The following is a 19,539-nucleotide window of genomic DNA, read 5'->3' as shown; positions in this document are numbered from 1 at the left end:
TAAAAGAGTGGTACAAAAAAAAAAAGAAGAAATGAAAATAAACAAGCGAAACGTAGCCATGCGAGCGTAAAACAATAAGTAGAGAACGAACGAGTCACTCACAATTACTAGGAGCGAGTACAGTCACTTAGTACACTCACCGTGTTTTAACACGCATCCGCGCTTATTGAAGCGTTTTTGAAGCAACGCTTAACGCTCACTATCATTGCAAAGCTCATCACAAACCAAAACGTCCTGTGGAGAGGAACATCCAGACAGCACAGTGACAGTTTATCGGAACAAGTAATACAACAGAAGAAAGAAGGAAAACAAAAAGAAATAAAGTAAAAGCAAACACGAGTAAATGGAAAGTAAAATAAACATAGTATGACACACGTGCGACAGTGCATAGAAGAAATTAAAACAAAAAAATACCATTCCCATTGTAATCATTATTCTTACGCATTCAAATCTGCATGTAGCATCTAGTTTGTCGCAGCAGGCGGTAAAATGAAGAAAGTAATACATTTATTAAATAAAAGTAAAGAAAAGCAAAACAACACACTCAAATATTACTATTAAAAAAACGGACCGAGAGCGTCAACAGCTGAGAGGCACGAATGAAGGAAAACAACATTTTAGCAAACCGTACAGTAAAACGTAACAAGCAAAATAACAAACGCGAAACAATTTTCGTAGAAAATTGCAACAGCAAGTAGAGCGCGAACGAAAGAGAAAAGAATCCCCTCATCGCACGCCGCATACAGACACACATTCACCCGTACATGTACAATGTGTTTCATTATGGGTAGTAAAAGGAAAAACAAAAAGTGTGTATAAAACAAAAAAACAAACAAACAAGAAGTTTATATTTTACCGTAGAATAAGTTACGCTGAATTTTGTGTTAAGCAAAGCACAAAAACATACCAACAACACACGTGGTGTATGCAGACAATCTTCTGCATAGACCGGACATTGGAACACAATGCATAAAACGTACACAAGCACACAGCATACAACAACACACAAATGAAAGTCAACCAGAGCTGTAAAAAAGTGGCACACAAAACACCGAAAGATGCTGCGACAGAGATGCGAACGAAAACAAAAAACAAATTAAAAAAAGCAGTTACAAATTACAAACAACAGATTAGATGAAAGGTTCGTATATTTTTATAAGAAGCGAGTCAAATTTTGTTAAACATTGCCCTCAATTATGGATCAAACCCCCGTTCCCTGGAATGTGCAGCGAAGGCAAAGCGAAGGAGAGAATGGCGGTAACGCAAGGCGCAAATCGAACACGAAACTATTGTTAAATCACGAGCGAGCAGAAGAGAAGCTACGGATTGAAACGCTTGCATACTAACCCTGTAAGGGAAAGGGGGGTAAGGATCTTTGTTGTGATTATGTATACATTGTACCTTCCTTACCTGTACGGAGAAGAAAACAAAAGTAATCAAAACGATTGGAAAAACAGAGCAAATAGCAGAGGGGAGTGCAAAAGTAAGGGCAAGCTGGAATGAACTAGATTAGGGAGCCGGATGTTGAACTGGCGAACTTTTCAAGCAAATGGCGCTAAGTGTGGCTCTTTGTAGACCATATATATATTCTTGTTAGTTTTATTATTCTTCAAATTCGGGAGGGAGCATACGGTCAGCTGAGAAGTGAAGAAAGCGAGTACAGACAAAGATTAAGCGCTAGTGTGGTTTGGTCATCCGTGCGGAATCATCTAGCGACGAGCAGCAGACCACAAACAGTGTTGGTTGGCTTATATTTAATTACCTTAATCCTTCAACGTTCCGTAAATCGAAAAAGTGACAAATGCATACTGCAGTGCAGATAATTTTAAAACGTATGGTAGCTTTACAGGGTTTTCCAAGGGTTCTCATAGTTGTGGGACACTTCCTTGACTCTTTCCTATAGGAAGTGAACTTCGTATGTTGGAAATTGGACTCTATGGCATGCTTGTTGGACAGGCTCCTTGGAAATTAGATTTATCCAACAAGGGTGCTATAGAGTCAAATTCCCATTACATTAAGTTCATTTCACGTAAGAAAGAATCAATAAAGTGTCCCACAGCTATGAGAACTCCTGGAAAACCCTGTAATTTGACAAGTTCATTACATGAGCTTTATTATTCCATTTCATTTTCAATTTTTGCAAAAAAATGTGAAAGAATAATTTCTTCAAAAGAGGCCATAGATACTGTAGGAATCTATACACTGAGACGGATTGATTTTAAACAAAATAAATATCATATCGATTATGTTGCTCGTCGTTCTCCAATTTCCGTACAACAAAGCTACCATAACGAGCCCCGAAAAACAGGGAGTGAGAAATACTAAATGATTTTTTTAGAAGCAAAGCTCTACACAGATTGATTTCTATATTTATATAGATGTATGTGTGTGTGTATTTTTTTGTGACACTAAAGTATGAAATACCTAGAGAAGAAACACTACAGGACGAAAATGCTGACTATAAAGTGTGCTGTTTGGTTAATTTGATCTCCCGTAGGGTGGTTTGCTTGGACAGGATTGGTACATTACACACACACACACAAAATGCAATGAATACTAGTGACATACACACACTACACTTTAAAGATTACAAGTACGAACCAGAACCCGGAAGCACCGGAAAGATTAGCGGGTGGGAATGAAGCTGACAATGGATGATTGTATGAAGCCACACGATCGCGCTCGTGCGTGTGGGAATGTGTGTAACAAACGATCTCGTATGTGTAGAAATCAGTTGATGGAATAAAATTTGAACCTATTTGGCTAATGAACTGTAAAACCAAACGTATCGCGTTGTTTGTGATGGAGCTATTTTCTGTACTTCATACTATATTAAAGATTAATTTTACATCATGCATCATGATCAAACGACTCATCTAATACGGATATAATTTCAAAGACATCTTCGTCTCGAGTTGAAACGATGTTTGTTATTTTTAATTTCAGACATTTAATGTCATTTTGTTACAGAACAATGCAGATCCAGACTCGTTGAGACTCTAAAGTCGGATTGGAATTTTCAGAACCAGAGTCGTAGTGCATCAGTTTGGTGTGGAAGAGTAGAACTTCAGACAAAAAGCATTCCATTTGCACCAACACTGTTTCGAGACTACAGCGCTATTTATGAACTTTTATTGCTTTTTAATGTTTATGGACGTCATCCCGTCATAGGGCCGATAAGATCCTGATCGATATCCTACTCTGTATACTTGTTGGGTTTGTCTAAGGTAAATCCACCAGCGACAAAATGTGCAGAACCTTCAGCAGTGCCTAAACCACCAAATTCCTACACACTTCAAGGCGGCCTACGATACCATACATCTTCACGCAATCACGAGTTAGAGTCCCCAATGAAATGGATTTAGGATCAACCCTTGATATACCCCAATTGGGAGGCAGCTTTTTCATGCATGGTGACAATCTAAAGGTACTAGACGAGTTCTGCTATCACAGGACGTCACAACAACGTCAGCAGCAACATCTGGAGACGCCCAGTAGTCCTCTATGGGCATGAATTTTGTTTGAGCGACACACCCTCTCGGATCACTTATGGCTGTGTGTTCGAACATGAAGTGTTGAGACGAAGGATGAATCAGGAGCTTGCTGAGCTGTACGGCCAACCTTAAATCCTGACATTGGTGAAGGTCGGGATGCCATAGGGATGCCGGACATATGCCCCACCGAAAAGGTGTTTCACAGCAACCCTTAGTTCGGCAGGTTCACCGGAAAAATACACGTTGTTTCGGGATTTTGCTAAACTATTACGTTCCTTGGTATGACTTTATGATCCCACAAAATTGCCATCGTGGTTGCCGGGGTTCACAAAGAATTTGGAAAACATATTTAAGATATATTTTTAACCGACTTTCTCGGAAACAATCCGAATATCACGATAAAATGTTTCCGCGAACCTGGCAGAGGAAACTCGCGGGTCGCATACTTTAGGAATCCGGCTTCCTAGTTTGGTTGGGGGACCGTGTTCCCCATACGTTGAACTATTTGAAAAAAAAACTCTACTGAATTCAATAAATTGGTTGTACGGAGGCATGTTAAGGCCTGTGATTCATCCGTCAATGTTTTTTTTTTTTTTTGTATTTTTATTCAAAGAGCAAAATTAAAAATCGCTTCGTTTGACCAAAAAACATATTTCTACACTGGAAAGTGCTTGTTTTGCAGCCTTTCCTATCCCGGAGAAGCCGACTCCGGAACCTATTCCGGAACCGATTCCGATTCCGGTGCAAATACTGATTCCGGAAACGATTCTAGAAACTGATGCTGGACCTACTATTCGGAATCGATTCCAGGAAACATCGGAGCCGGCTAGCTTCGATTCCGACGAAAACTTTATTTTTCCCATCACTGCAATGACGTAATGCTGAAATATTTCACGCACCCATTCAAGTCTTCCATGTATGAACTGTCAAATTGAGCGACAATAAATGACAGTTGGTTCGACACTGTTCGGTACGGTCGGTTACCAACCATATGCGTTGCAGGCGAAGCGAACAAACGCGGCGAACATTGTACCATCATCGACGAATCACAAAACATGGCAATTGCCCAACAGCCTCAATGTATACAGTGCTGGTTAAAAAAGTAGCAGCACGTATAATCAATAACTTATGCAGATTAATTAACTCCCGCTGATGTTTTGTTTTTGTTTTGAGGATTTACAAATTGTACAGAAACGTACGCGCTTGTATGTATGCAATATGTTGAGAACATATCCATTTGGCCAGTTCTGGGCCTGAAATAGGCGTAAGAAACGAATCTTTTACATTTTTTTCAAGTTTTTTTTTTAATAATTTAATAATTCATTAAACAATTTAATTAATAATGATGCATAATTTCGGGCCAAAATGCCAATCAAATTAACATCCGGGCCCTCAAGCTGCCAACCACTTGCGCCTCAGCTTAGAGCAAACATTTTAGCAATCCAGAGCCATGTGCATTTTACTCTCGAGCGATTTTCCACGTCTATTAAATTAGTATTAAAATCTGTCGTAGTAAAATAGTGAAAAATAAGAAAATGATAAAACCATTCGTTGGTCACTCTAGGCTAACACTAAGTCTAGAGTTCAAATTATGGATACGGGAAACAAACGAAATCAAAAGAACTGCTTTTGTTTGAACGAAACAATGTCACCGAAGACGATTCCCAAAACGAATGAAATAACATTTGTGACAACTTTTTGATATTTCAATTTTTTTGATTTAAATATATTTATTCCCGAGCTTGAATAGTGCTTCGTCTTTAGTTTAAGTAACGACAGCTTCCATATATGGTATAGTATTTGTATCTTCTTTTTTTGTTTTGCTTTGCTTGCTCTTTGTTCTACTGCATGCTGCAGCTAGGCGCGTTATACACAGGCAGGGCCCTACAGTGCGCCTTTCGATCCGAGGCGCTAGGCGGTAAGCGACGGGGTATCACTATTCTTCGCTAGTTTTGGTAACATTTGATGATCAACAATTCGTACACACGTACACTGTTCCTGAAGTAACGCAAACAAAACCAAAAATTGGGCATTGAGGGGGAAAGGTGGGAGGGTCTGGGGGCAGCTATTACCGAAACGCGTGCAACACTTTCCCCTTACATTCAACTTTAATTATATTTAAATACACCGACACGTGCTGTAAGGACACTTATTAGAATACTATACTGTATACTATGTATGTATTTGTTTGTTTTTGTTGTTTTACTATCCTCAAACCCCCTATATATTTGATTCGGGGCCTAATTGGTGAAGAAAAACGTGCAAAGAACGCGCTTTAGATTATGCCGTAGGTGTAATGTTGGTGCGGAAGCTGTACACTAACGCTGCTGCCTGTCATTCGTCCCTGCAATTACTTCTTCAAACAACGCCCTTTAGAACACCGCTGCTTCTTGATTAGAGAGAGAGATAGATAGTGGCAAGGTAATGATCGAATCAAGTGCAAAATGCTGGCGATTCTATTGTTCTATTTAAAAAAAACCCTCCCAAAAACCGAACCAAATTTCCACCCAACTTTTTACTCCTCTCTCGTAACGTAATTGTCCTAGCTTCCGCCGTTTGTATCGTCACTATTCGGTCACCATTTCAAAACTGCTACTGCTACTAAACACAACCAACCAACTGCTGCCCATCCACAAATGGAAAAAAAAGATTTAACAACAATCAAACATGGAATCGCATAAAAGAAGAAGGCCAATAAATTAATACTCAAAGCCCCAACGAGTCGCTCACTTCCCCGGTCAGGCACAGTAACTCCTATGGGCGCGAGGAGGACCGTTGGTGTACGCTGCTGATGCCGCCGTTACTGCAAATGTGAGAGCAGAGCTTTAGAATATTCAAACCATCAAGGTCCCAAGGTCCAGTCCCCAAACTTACGATTTGCTGCACTTCAGATGGATGATGAGCAGCACGCAGCCGAGCAGAAGACAGACGCTACCGACCACGATGTAGGCGAAGCCGAGGAACGGGTTCTTGCCGCCCAGAATCGAGGTCGTCGACAGGATGAACTTCTTCGTGCCCTCGAACTCAATCACCGAGTACGCTGAGGGGGGGCACCGAGTGAGCAGCAAAAAAAAAAAAAAAAGAAAAAATAACAGAAAGTTGGTTGTATTAGTATTGCACCCAACAGCGTGGACAGTAGTGTTGAGTTTCATGCGTCTTTCGTTGAGATTCATTCAGATGAATCTTCAGTGATGAGTGATCTGTATGTCGAATCGACTCTTCAAAGATTCGTGAATCTCCAAGGATTTATCAATCTAAAAAATCAAAATCATGAAACTTCAAGGATACATGAATCCCAAACGATACATGAATCTTCAAGGATTTACCCAACCCAGATGTACCCAACACTACCGGACAGGCGTCCCCGATTACTCACAGTACTTCACCGTGAGCGAGTAGTTGCCGCTCATCAGCCCCTCCCGGAAGTGTTCGTGCGAGTGGTCGATCCGCCGGTGCAGCTTGCGGAACGTGGGCAGCGCGGCCGTCCGCATCCACACGATCAGGTCCTCGTTCTGGAAGCCGTTGTTGTCCTTGTTCGTCTCGTCCAGCTCCCACAGCTCGCGGGTCCACGCCTTCGGGCGGCTGAAGCCGCGCAGCGCCTCGCGCAGGTCGCCGTCCGGGTTGCGGAACTTGATCTGCCGGTCGGACGGCCACGCGATCTCCGTCTGCAGCAGCGGCACCGGCGTGCCGATCGTCTGCGAGAACAGCTCGAACTTGTCGCTGAACAGCGAGTTGGCGATGGCACCGCACGGTGCGATCGGGACGCGCTCGTCGTCGTCTGCGTACGCGAACGGCGCACAGTCGCTGGACGGGATGGGCGACAGGCGCCCGAGCAGCTGGTCGTCGTCGCGCGACTTCACGTACCGCCGATGGTTCTGGTAGTAGTTCGTGAGCCCGTAGTACAGGTACACCTTGTCGTGGAAGTCCTTCTCCAGCTCGAAGTGGATCGTGCAGGAGCAGCTCGTGCCCGGGGCGGCGCTGATCAGCTCTGCGCAGCTCTGGTTGCCCGTGTCCGGCATGCAGTGCGTGTAGTCGTACACGAACTCGTTAATCTGTGTGGCGCGAGGGTCAAAAAGGGGGAGGGGGGAGTGTTAGATTGCCAGGGCACGTAGCAGGCTCCAGGGCAGGGCTACTTACGGAATTGGACGACAGCAGCAGCAGCACACCGATCGGTATGAACAGCACGCCGATGAGGAAAAAGGCTGGCAGTACCGTGCCAGCGGTCAGGACGGGCTGCCAGGCCGGAAGTCGCTGCTGTTTGAACGCGGAATCTGCAAGAACAAAAAACAAAAAAAAGTCTCCTTATCATACACACACACACACACACACACACAAACACGCTGACACGAGCACGGTTTCGTATGTCACAAAAGAAGGTAGGGCGCGCGCTCCAGGGCGCTTACCTGAAGGTCGTTTCGACTTGGGTATCTCGGCCCCGTCCACCGTATCGGGCATGGCCTGGCTTATTATAGCAGCCATCGTTGCTCACTGCTTGCCTTTCCGTGCGTGAGCGCGTTCGGTTTGCTTGCGGAAACCCTTCACGGGGAACACTTTTGATTGCAGTGGCGGAGGAAATGCAAAATATTGATCGAGCCAGTTGGACTGAATTTTCACCACAAGCTTCGCACACAGTATGACGCACCTGAGTGAGTGTGTGTGTGTGTATGTGAGTGTTTTTGTTGTTTCTTTTTTTGTTTTTTCGCAGAAACGTCAAAGCAAAGCTTGCAGGGGGGAAAAAGCTCGCCCAAGCAGACGTTTTCGAACATCAGAGGCGGATAGTGGGAGCGCCAGATGGTCATGTGTCTGTTACATTATTGTTTATTTCAAAAAAACCACCTTCCAATGCCGTTTGCTTGAACTTTTTTTTCAATTTCTCTTTGCACCTCTTGACTTCCATAACCACCAGCCTCTGCTTAGGAAACTGCATGTAGTAAGGGGGTTTAGTTTCGATTAAATCATTAATTTTGTCATGATATCAACAGTAGTGTGTGTAGTTAAACTTATAGTTTCTATTTCAAAAGTTGTGCAACCTCAAACCGTTTTCTAAAACCATGCAGATTGAATTATTTGGCCTGAGTAATCAGAATGGCATTGCGGGCTATTAGTTTCATTTTCAATATTTATTATACAATAATGTTATCACTATATAAATTCTATAAAATTTCCAACGCTATTTCCTACGCTGCACATGTAATACTGGGTATGATTTGTCGACTGGAACTTGAAATGTATCGGTTCCATATCAAGATCACGTATTCAAGTATCGTTCCGAATCCGAACCCGGAACAGTTCCAGGTACTGTTTTAGAAAATAAATGAAATTGCGAGCTATTACTGGACCGGTATGGGTTCAGTATCAGTTCCAGTACCGGTATGAACCGGTATGAGCATGAACCCGCTCAGTGCCAGGATCGGTATGGATTCATGATCGGTTCTAGGACTGGTATGGGTTCATTATCGGTTCCAGTACCAGTATGGGTTTATGATAGTTCTAGGACCGGTATGAGTTCAGTATCAGCTCCAGGACCGGTACGGATTCATGATCAGTTCTAGGACTGGTATGAGTACAGTATCAGTTCCAGGATCGGTATAGGTACATGATCAGTTCCAGGACTATTATGGGGTCAGTATCAGTTCCAGGTAGGTTGGTAGGTGGTAGGTTCCAAGACCGGTATGAGTGCATGATGAGTTCTTGTACCGGTATGAGTAGTATCGGTTCCTGGACCGGCATAGGTTCAGTAGCCAGGTTCAGGACCGGAATTTGATCATGTGCAATTCTTGAACCAGTAAACGTGGTGTATTGGTTTCAGGACCAGTATGGGTTTGGTTTTAGGTCTCATAAGGCGTCGCCTAGGTACCTCATTTTAAAAAAAAATTCGAGACAGGATCTTGGATCTTTGGATCTTTGGATTTGGATCTTTGGATTTGAAGTCGGTTGCAGCATCTCCATAAGAATAGACGTTTGGGTAGAATGTTTCTTTGTACTTATAGCCGCAAAGAAACCAAATTTACTTGTAAACGATCAATTCTCATAAAGATTTGAGGACTGATTTCGTTTCTGAAAAATCTCATTTCAATTCAAGAACTGATTCGCGGAGCTAATTCCAATTCTGGAGTCAATTCTAATTCCGTTTCCGGAACAGGTTGCGATTCCTAGATCGATTCCGACTCGGGATGTTATATTACTAGTTCCGATACCAAGATATGTTCGAGTTCAAATTTAGATCCTGAATCAGAATGTACACGAGATCAGTTCCAAACCAATCGATGACTTCAGGAAGTTTCGCGAAGCAATTCAGGCGATTAAAACACAAAATAGGACAACGTGTGGCTTTTACTTTTTACACTTCATTCCTCACAAAAAATATCGTTTTCATCGTTGCGTCCTTCAAGCCGCTTTTACTTGCTACAACAATATAATTCTAGCAAAAATCTACCTATTTGAGCCTCATGTCACTCTTACAATGTGTATCCAAATTTGTACATCCTTACAAAAACAAGAAGAAAACAACTCCCTCCTCGGTACTCTCGTCACCATTCCAACGGCTCCGCCTGCTCCAGCCGCCGCTGCAGCTCCGGCAGCCCGGTGAAAACGTGCCCGCTCGGGATGGTCGCCAGCAGCTGCCGGTTCTTCGCGTTCGGTGGCACGTTAACGAGCAGCGCACACCAGCCGGCACTGCGCGCCCCCCCATAGTCCTCCCGGCACAGGTTGCCAATGTGCAGCGCCTCGTCCGGCCGGATCTCCTGCCCAGCCGGCGCCGGGCGCACTTGGTTCGCGCGCCGCAGCGCCGCTTCGAATATGGCCGCGCTCGGTTTTTCCACCCGCGCCTCGTAGCTGGTCACCACAAAGTCGACGACCCCGGGCTGCCCCGGTGTGATGCCATTGTTGCGCAGTATGATCTCCAGCCGGGGATCGAAGTTGGACACGATGCCGAGCGTGCGGGTGGGTGCGGCCGGCTGGCGCAGCTTGGCCAGCAGCTCGTCCACGCCGGGCCGCTGCCGCCAGCAGACCCGCCGCCCGTCGTACGTGTAGTCGTCGATCAGCTGCTCCGCGATGGCGCGCAGGAGCGGCGCCGGGATGGCCCGATGGCGGTCGGTGCCGGTGGCCGCGGCGTCCACTACCACGCGCTCGACCAGCGTGCGCCACCACCAGCGCCAGCCTTCCTCGCTGCCGGTCGGGAGGCGACGCTCGGCCCCGAAGTTCGGGTACTGTTGCTTCATCGCCCGGAAGCAGCGCCCGAACGCGGGGCCAATCTGGTCCTCGCGCAGCGTAAGCCCGAGCCGCGGCTCCAGCACACCGTTGATGACATGGGCGTAGTGCCGCTCCGGGCGAACCGCGTACTCCAGCAGCGTGTCGGTCACGTCGAACGTGATCAGCCGGAACCGGGCCAGATTGTTCCGAACTGGGGAGTGGAATGAGCAGAGGAAAACCGTGGGTAATCGGGGGGTGCGTTCGTTCCCTCTCCCATACTTACAGTGGTTCATCTTCCGCTTGTCGCGGAACGGGGAGAGGAGATTTGTTGTGGTCGCTTGGACGCTGTTTGCTGTCACTGGCACACCGGTTCGCCTATTTACACATTACATAATGCAGCACCACAACAACACGGCGCCGTCTCACCATCCCATCGTACTGTGGCCAGAGGAAATAAATGCACCAAAGCCTGGAGAAAATGGTGGAAAATCGAAAACAAATACGCTTGAATTTCAAGAGCAACCTAAATGTGGCAACAAACACTCACCCCCGAACAACAACGAGCCGGAGCGAAAACAGCTGATTTGTCAAATGTAGTTCCTGACTGTAATCGGCCCGACAGCGAGAATGCAAGTGTGTCTATCGCTCGGGCAATGCGATGCACCTTACATGGTGAACGAAAATTTGCATCTCTTCTTCTTTAGCATTTGCTTTTCTTATGTTTGCTGATAAGAAACGGTTTGAAACGAGAAGAAAACGATCCACACTACGGTTATTATTGCTGAAAAGGAAGTTAATCTCCACGGCACCATACTTTTGCACTCCATTCTGCGACTATGCTAGTGTACAGTATGGTATGGGCAGGGCAGACCAACCATTATTGGAGGTCCTCGGGCCACATTTTACGCAGAATCCACGATTCAAAAAGACCACATTAATGTTTAACCGTTATCTCTATGACCAAATTTACTCCTTCGCCTCTACGTTTCCATACATTTTTTGTATGGAAAGTTATTGTTTTTCGTATTAAATCTTCAATAACTTTTGTTGCGTAGAAAATTCACATTTCAAATTTGGTAACAAGATGCGGACATTAGTCTTATTTACTTTAGAGGAAAAATGGGATTTTTATAGACTCGTTTAATATTATTAATTTTTTTTAACGCAAAACTTTTGCTTTTCTATTCATTTTCTATTCTATTCTATTCTTCTTCAACAAAGTACATAAGACTGACGATTTTATCATTCAATCAATTTTAATATTAATTACACCATAAGTTATGAAAGTTTTAAAATTAAAATGTATCACTTCTCATACAAAATGTATCGGATATCCGGGCTCTCTCTACGCCCGGCCTAAGAGACAAGGGGAATTAAAAGAAAATGAAAAAAAATATATATTTGGGAAGTTTTGAAAAATATGTTAACATGCGCCCTTTAAAAGAATTAAATTACCTAAAGATACGTGAAAAAAATAGTTATCATATTTCAATTAAAAGTTATTCCAGTTTGAAAATGAAAATAATATCCGCGGGTATCAGGCCGTAGAGTTAAAGGTTAATTAAGTGATTTGTATGGTGATAATGTTGAGCAGGTTAGAATGGATTTGAATTTTAATCTAGTTCAGAGTTCAATTGTGATACATTGATGAAGAAAAAACATAAGAAAAATGAAAAGAATGATTTGATTGCTCTTCAGAGTGGCTGGTTAACCTGACCTGACCTTTAACTTTTAAAAAGAAATGTAATCATTATACATTTAATATTTAATTTATGGCAAGTTTTACACATTAAGTGACAAATATCTCAACTATTGCAAACTGGCTTTATTTTTCAATGAGTTTGATAATCATATTATTCTGTGTTGGCTCATTCAAACAAAACCAAAAACAAACTGTCCACATTTAAATTAGCCCAAGCTGATTCCTAAAATCGCTTTTTTCCAATGTTTGGTCTTCGCTGCTAATAGTCCCCAAAAGTAACACACGCGCACTCACAAAAACACACACACTAGAGAAACTTTTCGTCCGCATCGTTTCGTCCCCCGCGGCCCCTTCTTCGACCGCCTCACTTGTAGAGCAGACCGGCGGCAACCTTGTCGGCCACCTCCTGCCCGACCAGTGCCGCCCCGATCGCCAGCCCAAAGTCGAACGTGGTGGCCGGCCCGAGGCTGGTGATGAGGTTCTCGTCCCGCACGACCCGCCCGAGACCGCCGGCCGCCGGTTCCTCCCACCGGTACCCATCCGCCTGCAGCTTCTCCCGGAAGGACGGGTAGGAGGTGAGACGCCGGCCGGCGAACAGCTTGCCGTGGGCGGCCAGCACCGTCGGCGCGGCACAGATGGCCGCGACCAGCTTGCCGACCCGGGCCTGGCGCTCCAGCAGTGCGCCGACCGCCGGCGCTTGGGCCATCGCTTTCGCACCCTCGAGCCCCCCAGGGAGGATGATGGCATCCGGCAGGCCGTCATCGGTGGTGGCCTGCTGCTCCAAGTACGCCTGCAGCGTGGTGTCCGCCTTCACGTTAACGCCGCGGGAGCAGCAGGCCACGAGCGGCTCGGTATTGCCGGCCGCTGTGCCCTCCGCCTCCTGCACCAGCGCAACGGTAACCTCGACCTGCAATGCGCGATAAAGGGTGAAGTGAGACGGGTAAGTCAGCAGGAGTGCAAGCGTTACGGCATCTGGTGTCTTACATTACAGCGGCGCAGCACATCGACGGTAATGACGAGCTCCATCTCCTCCGAACCGCGGGCGATCAGGGCAAGGGCGCGCTTGGTTGCTGCCATCATAACGCTGTGGGTTGTTGTTGTTTTTTACGAAAAGTGATGGGCTTTGTAGACCAGAAAATTCACGGAAAACTGCTGTCCGGTACCGGCCAGACCGGGATCTGTTGTTTTGGTCTACGGTGAAGGTCAGCGGCGATAAGAAGCTTTTTCGGGGACCGTTGACGTTTCGGTACAGTTGTTAAAGCACATCACCGTACTGCTGCATCGAGCAGTGAAACATTTATTTTCCCAACTGGCATTTGCTCGAAATTGTTTTGCCATATCTGCTCGATTAGTGCTCGAAAAGTCCGAAATTTGAGGATTTGAGTGTGATCAAGTGTGTTGAAAGCCGGATTTTATGTGTTAGTAAATTAGACTTGCTTCTTTCAACATCACAAAAATGGTAATTGACATTTGCGAGCTTGTTTAAAAAAAGTAGTATTCTTTCAATATTTTCTACCGACTAGATCAAAATTTGGGGAGGGTCGATATAAGTTCTTTTTTCTTATCCTTAAGCCAATTTTTTGTAACCGTACTCGTGTTAATACTGACGTTACGATGCTGGAAATAAACTTTTATCTATTACATCACTATATCACTATACAAATTCTACTAAATCTCCAACGCTAATTCCTACACTTTTCCTACGCTGCACATGTAATACCGGGTATGGTTTGTCGGCTGGAATTGGAACTGTATCGGTTTCGAAACCAGACCATGTATTCAATAATCGTTCTGAATCCGAATCGGGAACAGTTCCAGGTACTGTTGAACAAAATAAATAAAATCGCGTGCTATTTCTGGATCGGTATGGGTTTTTATCGATTCCAGGACCGGTATGGGTGCATGATACGTTCCAAGACCGGTATGGGTTTATGATCAGTTCTAGGACCGGTATGGGTACAGTATCAGTTCCAGGATCGGTATGGGCTCATGATCAGTTCTAGGACCGGTATGGATTCATGATCGGTTCTAGGACTGGTATGGGTACAGCATTAGGTCCAGGACAGGTTCATGATCAGTTCTAGGAGCGGTATGGGTTCAGTATCAGTTCCAGTGCCGGTATAGGTTCATGATAGGTACCAGGGTCGGCATGGGTTCACGATCGGTTCCAGGATCGTTATGGGTTTATGAGCAGTTCTTTAACTGATATGGGTACAGTATATGGTCCAGAACCGGCATGAGTTCATAATCAGTTCTAAGACCGGAATGGGTTCATGATCAGTTTCTGTATCGGTATAGGTTCATGGTAGGTTCCAAAACCGGTATGATTGCATGATGAGTTATTGTACCGGTATGAGTAGTATCGGTTCCTGTACCGCCATAGGTTCAGTAGCCAGGTTCAGGACAGGCATTTGATCATGTGCAATTCTTGAACCAGTAATCGTGATGTATTGGTTTCAGGACTAGCACGGGTTTGGTTTTAGGTCTCTTAAGGGGTCGACGTAAGTACCTTATTTTAATTGGATTGTGAGACCATGTTTCAATTTCTCTTTATAATAATAGGGATTTTATGAAATTTAGTGGCGTAGTCCTGTAACCTGGCAAAATTAACTAGTTTTTTTTTATATAAATGGCCCAAGACAATCTGGTAACAAGTTTTGATGAAGGTCTGGATTCTTTTTGCGGAACACTTTGTGTATTTGAGGCCTAAGGTCCCCAGTATTCAAACCGTTCAAATTGTAGTGATTTGACACATACATTATCAAATGTAAAATAATTTCTCTTTAAATCGAATGTGAAAAACCATTTCAAAAGGTTTGAAACGGTTGTATTCAGTCGGTATCTTCTTCTTTGGCACAACAACCGTTGTCGGCCAAGGCCTGCCTGTACCCACTGGTGAAGTGAGCTTGGCTTTCTTTGACTTATTGTTACCATAGCAGGATAGTCAGTCCTACGTATGGGGGCATGGGCTATTCGGGGCTTGAACCCATGACGGGCATGTCGTTAAGTCGTACGAATTGACGACCGACCACCAGACCGGCCCTCAGTCAGTATCACTTCACAAATAATTAATATAGTAGCTGAAATCACAAATTATACGAAAATTAGTGATATTTTGGCTCGAAATCACGAGATTCGACTTACGCGGAAATTCGAGATACGCGGTATTTTGTGGCCGTTTTCGATCCCCATTAAGTGTGTATCTCGGAGACCGCCTGTATTTGCAATGTTTTGTTTACGGAAACCATTGGCTAACGGGGTTTAAAATGACGTACGGTCATTTACATATAGCGACGCCCGAAAGGCCCTTTTTCGCAATCTGGTATTTTTAATACACCTTGTTCTATTTCTCAAAGATGTCCTTAAGGTATTGCTGAGATTTTCTGGGAAGCGCGAAGCAATTATTTGAAAAACTCGTGTCGATCTACGATCGCCACATTCCACCTCCTTCCTCATTGCTTCGAAAACCAAATAGGGATTCGGATTCGAAGATTCAAATTCCTCATAGGATTCATATTTCTCAACACTGAAACAGACGTTGTTGGGAACGGCTTCAGTTCGTCAATAAGCGTGACCAACACGGTCCAACGTAGGGTAATAAAATAACCCGAGAATTGGAACGTACAGCGTGTGAAAAGAGATTAGGAGAAAAATGCAATCATGCCGAACACGTGCATGTGCACCAAATAATGTTTCCTTTCATTACCCGACCCATGACGCGGTGGTCATAAAATCTCGCATGTATTTCGGATCGAACTAGAAATGTATCATAAAGAATCGTAAGGAACAGAAAAAAACCATTGCATAGATTTCCAAAAAGGCACAATATTTTTCACACTCATCGACACCAATACATTTAAATATCGGGTTCGGTTTAATAGCTCCACGTTTTATAGCTCCTTTTGGGCAGAAACCCACTTCATTCTATAAACCCGTTTTCGTTTGGAGCTTAGGACTCTGAACGCCTTTCCTTCGCTTTATCTGGCCCGAGTTCCGCCGAGGTTTTTATTGTGCGGTTAGCGTTTGGAAAAGTAAGTTGTGGTTTTTTTTTGCTCGAAATAAACATGAACCCCATCGAAATTACCAACTTTGGCGCCGTTGTTCAGTGCCCTTACAACAAATCGCACACTATTCTTGCGCAGCGTTTTGCAAAACATCTGATCAAGTGCCGGCGCCAACATCCAAATGCCAAGATAGCGATTTGCCCATTCAACAGCTCGCACCACGTTAATGAGCAGGAGATGAAAGTGCACACGACGACTTGCCCCGATCGGAGACAAATCGAATCGTTCATGTATCCGATCGGGTGTCCGGCAAATCCGTCGATGGATAGTACGCTAGTTCCATCTGATCAGGGCGCAACTGGTGGATTGATGGACAATACGCTGGTTCCGTCCGACCAAAGCGTAGCTGCTGGATTGATCGATAGCACGTTGGTTCCGTCCGGAACTGGTGTACCGGATGAAGGGGCACACTGCTCTACGTCCGATTCATTGTGCGAGGAGGAAAATTGGGACGACATGGATGAGCCGCCGTACAATCCGCAAGAGTATTGCGTGCGCAATCTGATCATCCGGAAGGCCACTCAAAAGACAAAATCTCAAAGACGACAATTTCGTGAGGCAGAAAGGAAACGTTTTGAAATGCTGAAAAATCGTGACGCTTTTCCTCAAAATCGTGAAACATGATGTGTGTGTATTGGAAAAACCAGAAAAGGTCATATATTGCAGAACTTTTTTTCATATTGTTACAAATAATTTACAACAGCGAGTCCCTCTTTTGCAGGACAAGTAGAAATTTAGACGTGTGAAAAGATGTACCGCAACCATTGTATCCATCCATAATGATGTCAAAATAAATATTCCCCAATCAAATAAGCTACAGCAAATCGGCCTTTTGTGTGAACAGACGCGAACTAAGAAAGATTGTTCCCTAGCAGACAAATTGCAGTCGAAATAAAATTTTCATATTTTTTCAGCATTATTATGTTCTTCGGTCGAGGATTGCTTTGTTATGTGATGGACACATCCTTAAATGGTTTTATGTGACGAAACTATGAAAAGCAATTGTATGACAATCGGCTGCGCCATAACTATCTTCAACCCTATCTATATCTTTTCGCCTGTTATGCCGGAGGTTGTTTTCTCATATTTGTTCTTAAGTTTGTTAATATGATTGTTCCTTTAGTTTTGTGATAACAAATACAATAACAATTTATTGCTCTTTCTGCTTGAGCATTAGATTATTGAAACTGAAGTGGACTGATAGACTGCTGAATTGAATAGATTCTGCTGGCCGCAGGTTGTTTTGTGTATCCGATGATCATGTTAAACACGTTGGCTCGCCTTTGGAAACATGATGCTGCACGTAGAGCGTTGGGCATGTTCGGGCGTCGCTAGTTATCTTGGGAAAACGTTATCAAATGTTAGAATTCCCTATTCATAATGCCATGTGATAGCTATTTTGCGATTTTGAGATGTGCATCTTGCACATTTCATGCTATGCACAAACGATGTACAAAATTTTGTATAACAAGGACTTTTTTTAGGTTATGTTGTAGGTTTAATGTAGATTGCAGAATACGATGGATGAAGTCATCGGGCCGTTTCACGAGCGAGGGGGCATCGAATTGATGTCAGAATTGACTCATACACAGGCTTAGTTTCCTGTTACAATGATATAACCAGATTGAAGAGTATTTTGTACTGCACTTATTTATGCAACCTTTTTATAACATTTCGTTTCGTACATTTTTTTCTGACATTTGGAAAAGTATCCTGCAAACAATCCTGGAAAACAATCTATTATAATGTATATCAGCATCATTGGTTAACAATTTATATATTTCATGTACAGTTTGTTCCCGAGTTAGGTAGCGGTAATCGCTACTGCGGGTGTGTGTGGGCGTGCATTTTGGAAATTGTTTGATTCTTACCAAGGTGGATTTAAAAATATCAGGTGGTGGACTCTAGTGCATTTTGACAATTCGTCACTTGACGTAAGGTCCCCAGGATTCAAACTTTGTTTACATTAATTAAATTTGTTCATATAATTTATCTACCCCATTTTTTCGAATAAATATTCTTTGAAAATATATTATGGACTTTGTGAGTGCTTATTTAACATTGAAACATACATTAAAGTGTGTTATTTTGTGTTATTCTGTGAATTTATTCTAGAATTCTTTGTGTTTTCGACATTTTTGATGATAAAAATTAAACAATCATTTTTTTTTCAATTTTTACATTAATCCCTCATTATCTACGAGCCGCATGGACAATTTACTTGAGATTAGAACTCATGCTAGCATGATTTTAAATTTCGTGCATAAACAAATCATCAAATCTTTTGTTAATATATTACGTTTTTTCGATAAAATCAATAGACACACTAAAATGCACATAATAACAAAGAAATCTGTTATATTTGCTAAGCTTTGTGTGCGGAAACCAATGGTCAACGGTTCTAAAATGACGTAAAGTCCCTCAACTATGGCGACCCCCCAAAGGCCCCAATCCACCACCTGATATTTTTAATCCACCTTGATTCTGACGCATGGGGCTTCAAAGTGTCACCCGCTGCGGGTGTCAAATTTGCTTCAAGAATGCTTTATTCCATATCTACTCAAGCTGGAAAACGTGAAATTCGACTTAAGCGAATATTCGTGTTACGCGGATTCCTCGGGAATGCAACCCAAATAGCCAAAATTGCTTAAGTAGCCAATTTTGGCATGCTAAAGATCGCTGCTTGAATTCGCCTATTCCAGTAGATAAACAGCATCAAAGTTCCAGGTGGGTCTTTCAAACAGCGCCTAAGCAGCTTCCTTATGCCAAGGTGCCAGGGATTATTTTTCTTTGTGTTTTATTTTCAAGCAAACGTCATCGATGAAATAAACAAGAGGATTTGTTTTGTTTGTGTACATGTGTATATTTTTAAATCCTTAATATTCATAAATTAAACGAAATGTATCACAGTTTACTGTACAATCACAATCACTTCACTCAAAATCCCTTCTTCAATTAACTTATCTAACTTGTGCAGCAGAGATGATGATGGCATGAGACGATTGACGGCACCAGTCTTTGACACTTTGACAAGAGCCACCTCGTACCGATGTCATGCATTAAAAAGCTATGAAGCTCCACCAAGTTC

The 19,539-nt window shown here is 43.5% G+C and overlaps 4 protein-coding genes across 5 annotated transcripts; 1 reads left to right on the top strand and 3 right to left on the bottom strand.

Annotated features, from left to right (window-relative positions):
• Positions 1-5,198: 5,198 nt before the first annotated feature.
• On the bottom strand, positions 5,199-8,163 carry LOC120906372 (cell cycle control protein 50A). The gene is made up of 5 exons (XM_040317984.1): positions 7,898-8,163; positions 7,632-7,765; positions 6,871-7,546; positions 6,369-6,534; positions 5,199-6,297 (listed from the first exon to the last, which is right to left on the bottom strand). The coding sequence occupies exons 1-5, from the start codon at positions 7,971-7,973 to the stop codon at positions 6,249-6,251; spliced, it is 1,101 nt and encodes a 366-aa protein (XP_040173918.1). The 5' UTR covers positions 7,974-8,163; the 3' UTR covers positions 5,199-6,248.
• A 1,656-nt stretch (positions 8,164-9,819) lies between these two features.
• Positions 9,820-12,394, bottom strand: LOC120906445 (rhythmically expressed gene 2 protein-like). 2 transcript variants are annotated; one of them, XM_040318138.1, is made up of 4 exons: positions 11,500-12,394; positions 11,233-11,410; positions 10,969-11,154; positions 9,820-10,896 (listed from the first exon to the last, which is right to left on the bottom strand). In XM_040318138.1, the coding sequence occupies exons 3-4, from the start codon at positions 10,976-10,978 to the stop codon at positions 10,025-10,027; spliced, it is 882 nt and encodes a 293-aa protein (XP_040174072.1). In that variant the 5' UTR covers positions 10,979-11,154; positions 11,233-11,410; positions 11,500-12,394; the 3' UTR covers positions 9,820-10,024. The 2 variants fall into 2 exon arrangements, with proteins under 2 accessions (XP_040174072.1, XP_040174071.1); XM_040318137.1 differs by having other exon boundaries at positions 11,233-12,394.
• Positions 12,395-12,490: 96 nt separating this feature from the next.
• On the bottom strand, positions 12,491-13,648 carry LOC120906446 (protein dj-1beta-like). The gene is made up of 2 exons (XM_040318139.1): positions 13,372-13,648; positions 12,491-13,294 (listed from the first exon to the last, which is right to left on the bottom strand). The coding sequence occupies exons 1-2, from the start codon at positions 13,465-13,467 to the stop codon at positions 12,752-12,754; spliced, it is 639 nt and encodes a 212-aa protein (XP_040174073.1). The 5' UTR covers positions 13,468-13,648; the 3' UTR covers positions 12,491-12,751.
• A 2,769-nt stretch (positions 13,649-16,417) lies between these two features.
• Positions 16,418-17,246, top strand: LOC120906447 (gametocyte-specific factor 1 homolog). The gene has a single exon (XM_040318140.1). It carries the CDS (start codon positions 16,452-16,454, stop codon positions 17,073-17,075), a length of 624 nt encoding a protein of 207 aa, XP_040174074.1. The 5' UTR covers positions 16,418-16,451; the 3' UTR covers positions 17,076-17,246.
• The last annotated feature ends 2,293 nt before the right edge of the window (positions 17,247-19,539 follow it).

The sequence above is a fragment of the Anopheles arabiensis genome, chromosome X, assembly GCF_016920715.1.
Source record: "Anopheles arabiensis isolate DONGOLA chromosome X, AaraD3, whole genome shotgun sequence".
Taxonomy (NCBI): domain Eukaryota; kingdom Metazoa; phylum Arthropoda; class Insecta; order Diptera; family Culicidae; genus Anopheles; species Anopheles arabiensis.
Note: the sequence above shows the minus strand (reverse complement) of the source record. Positions and strands in the feature narration are given on the sequence as shown.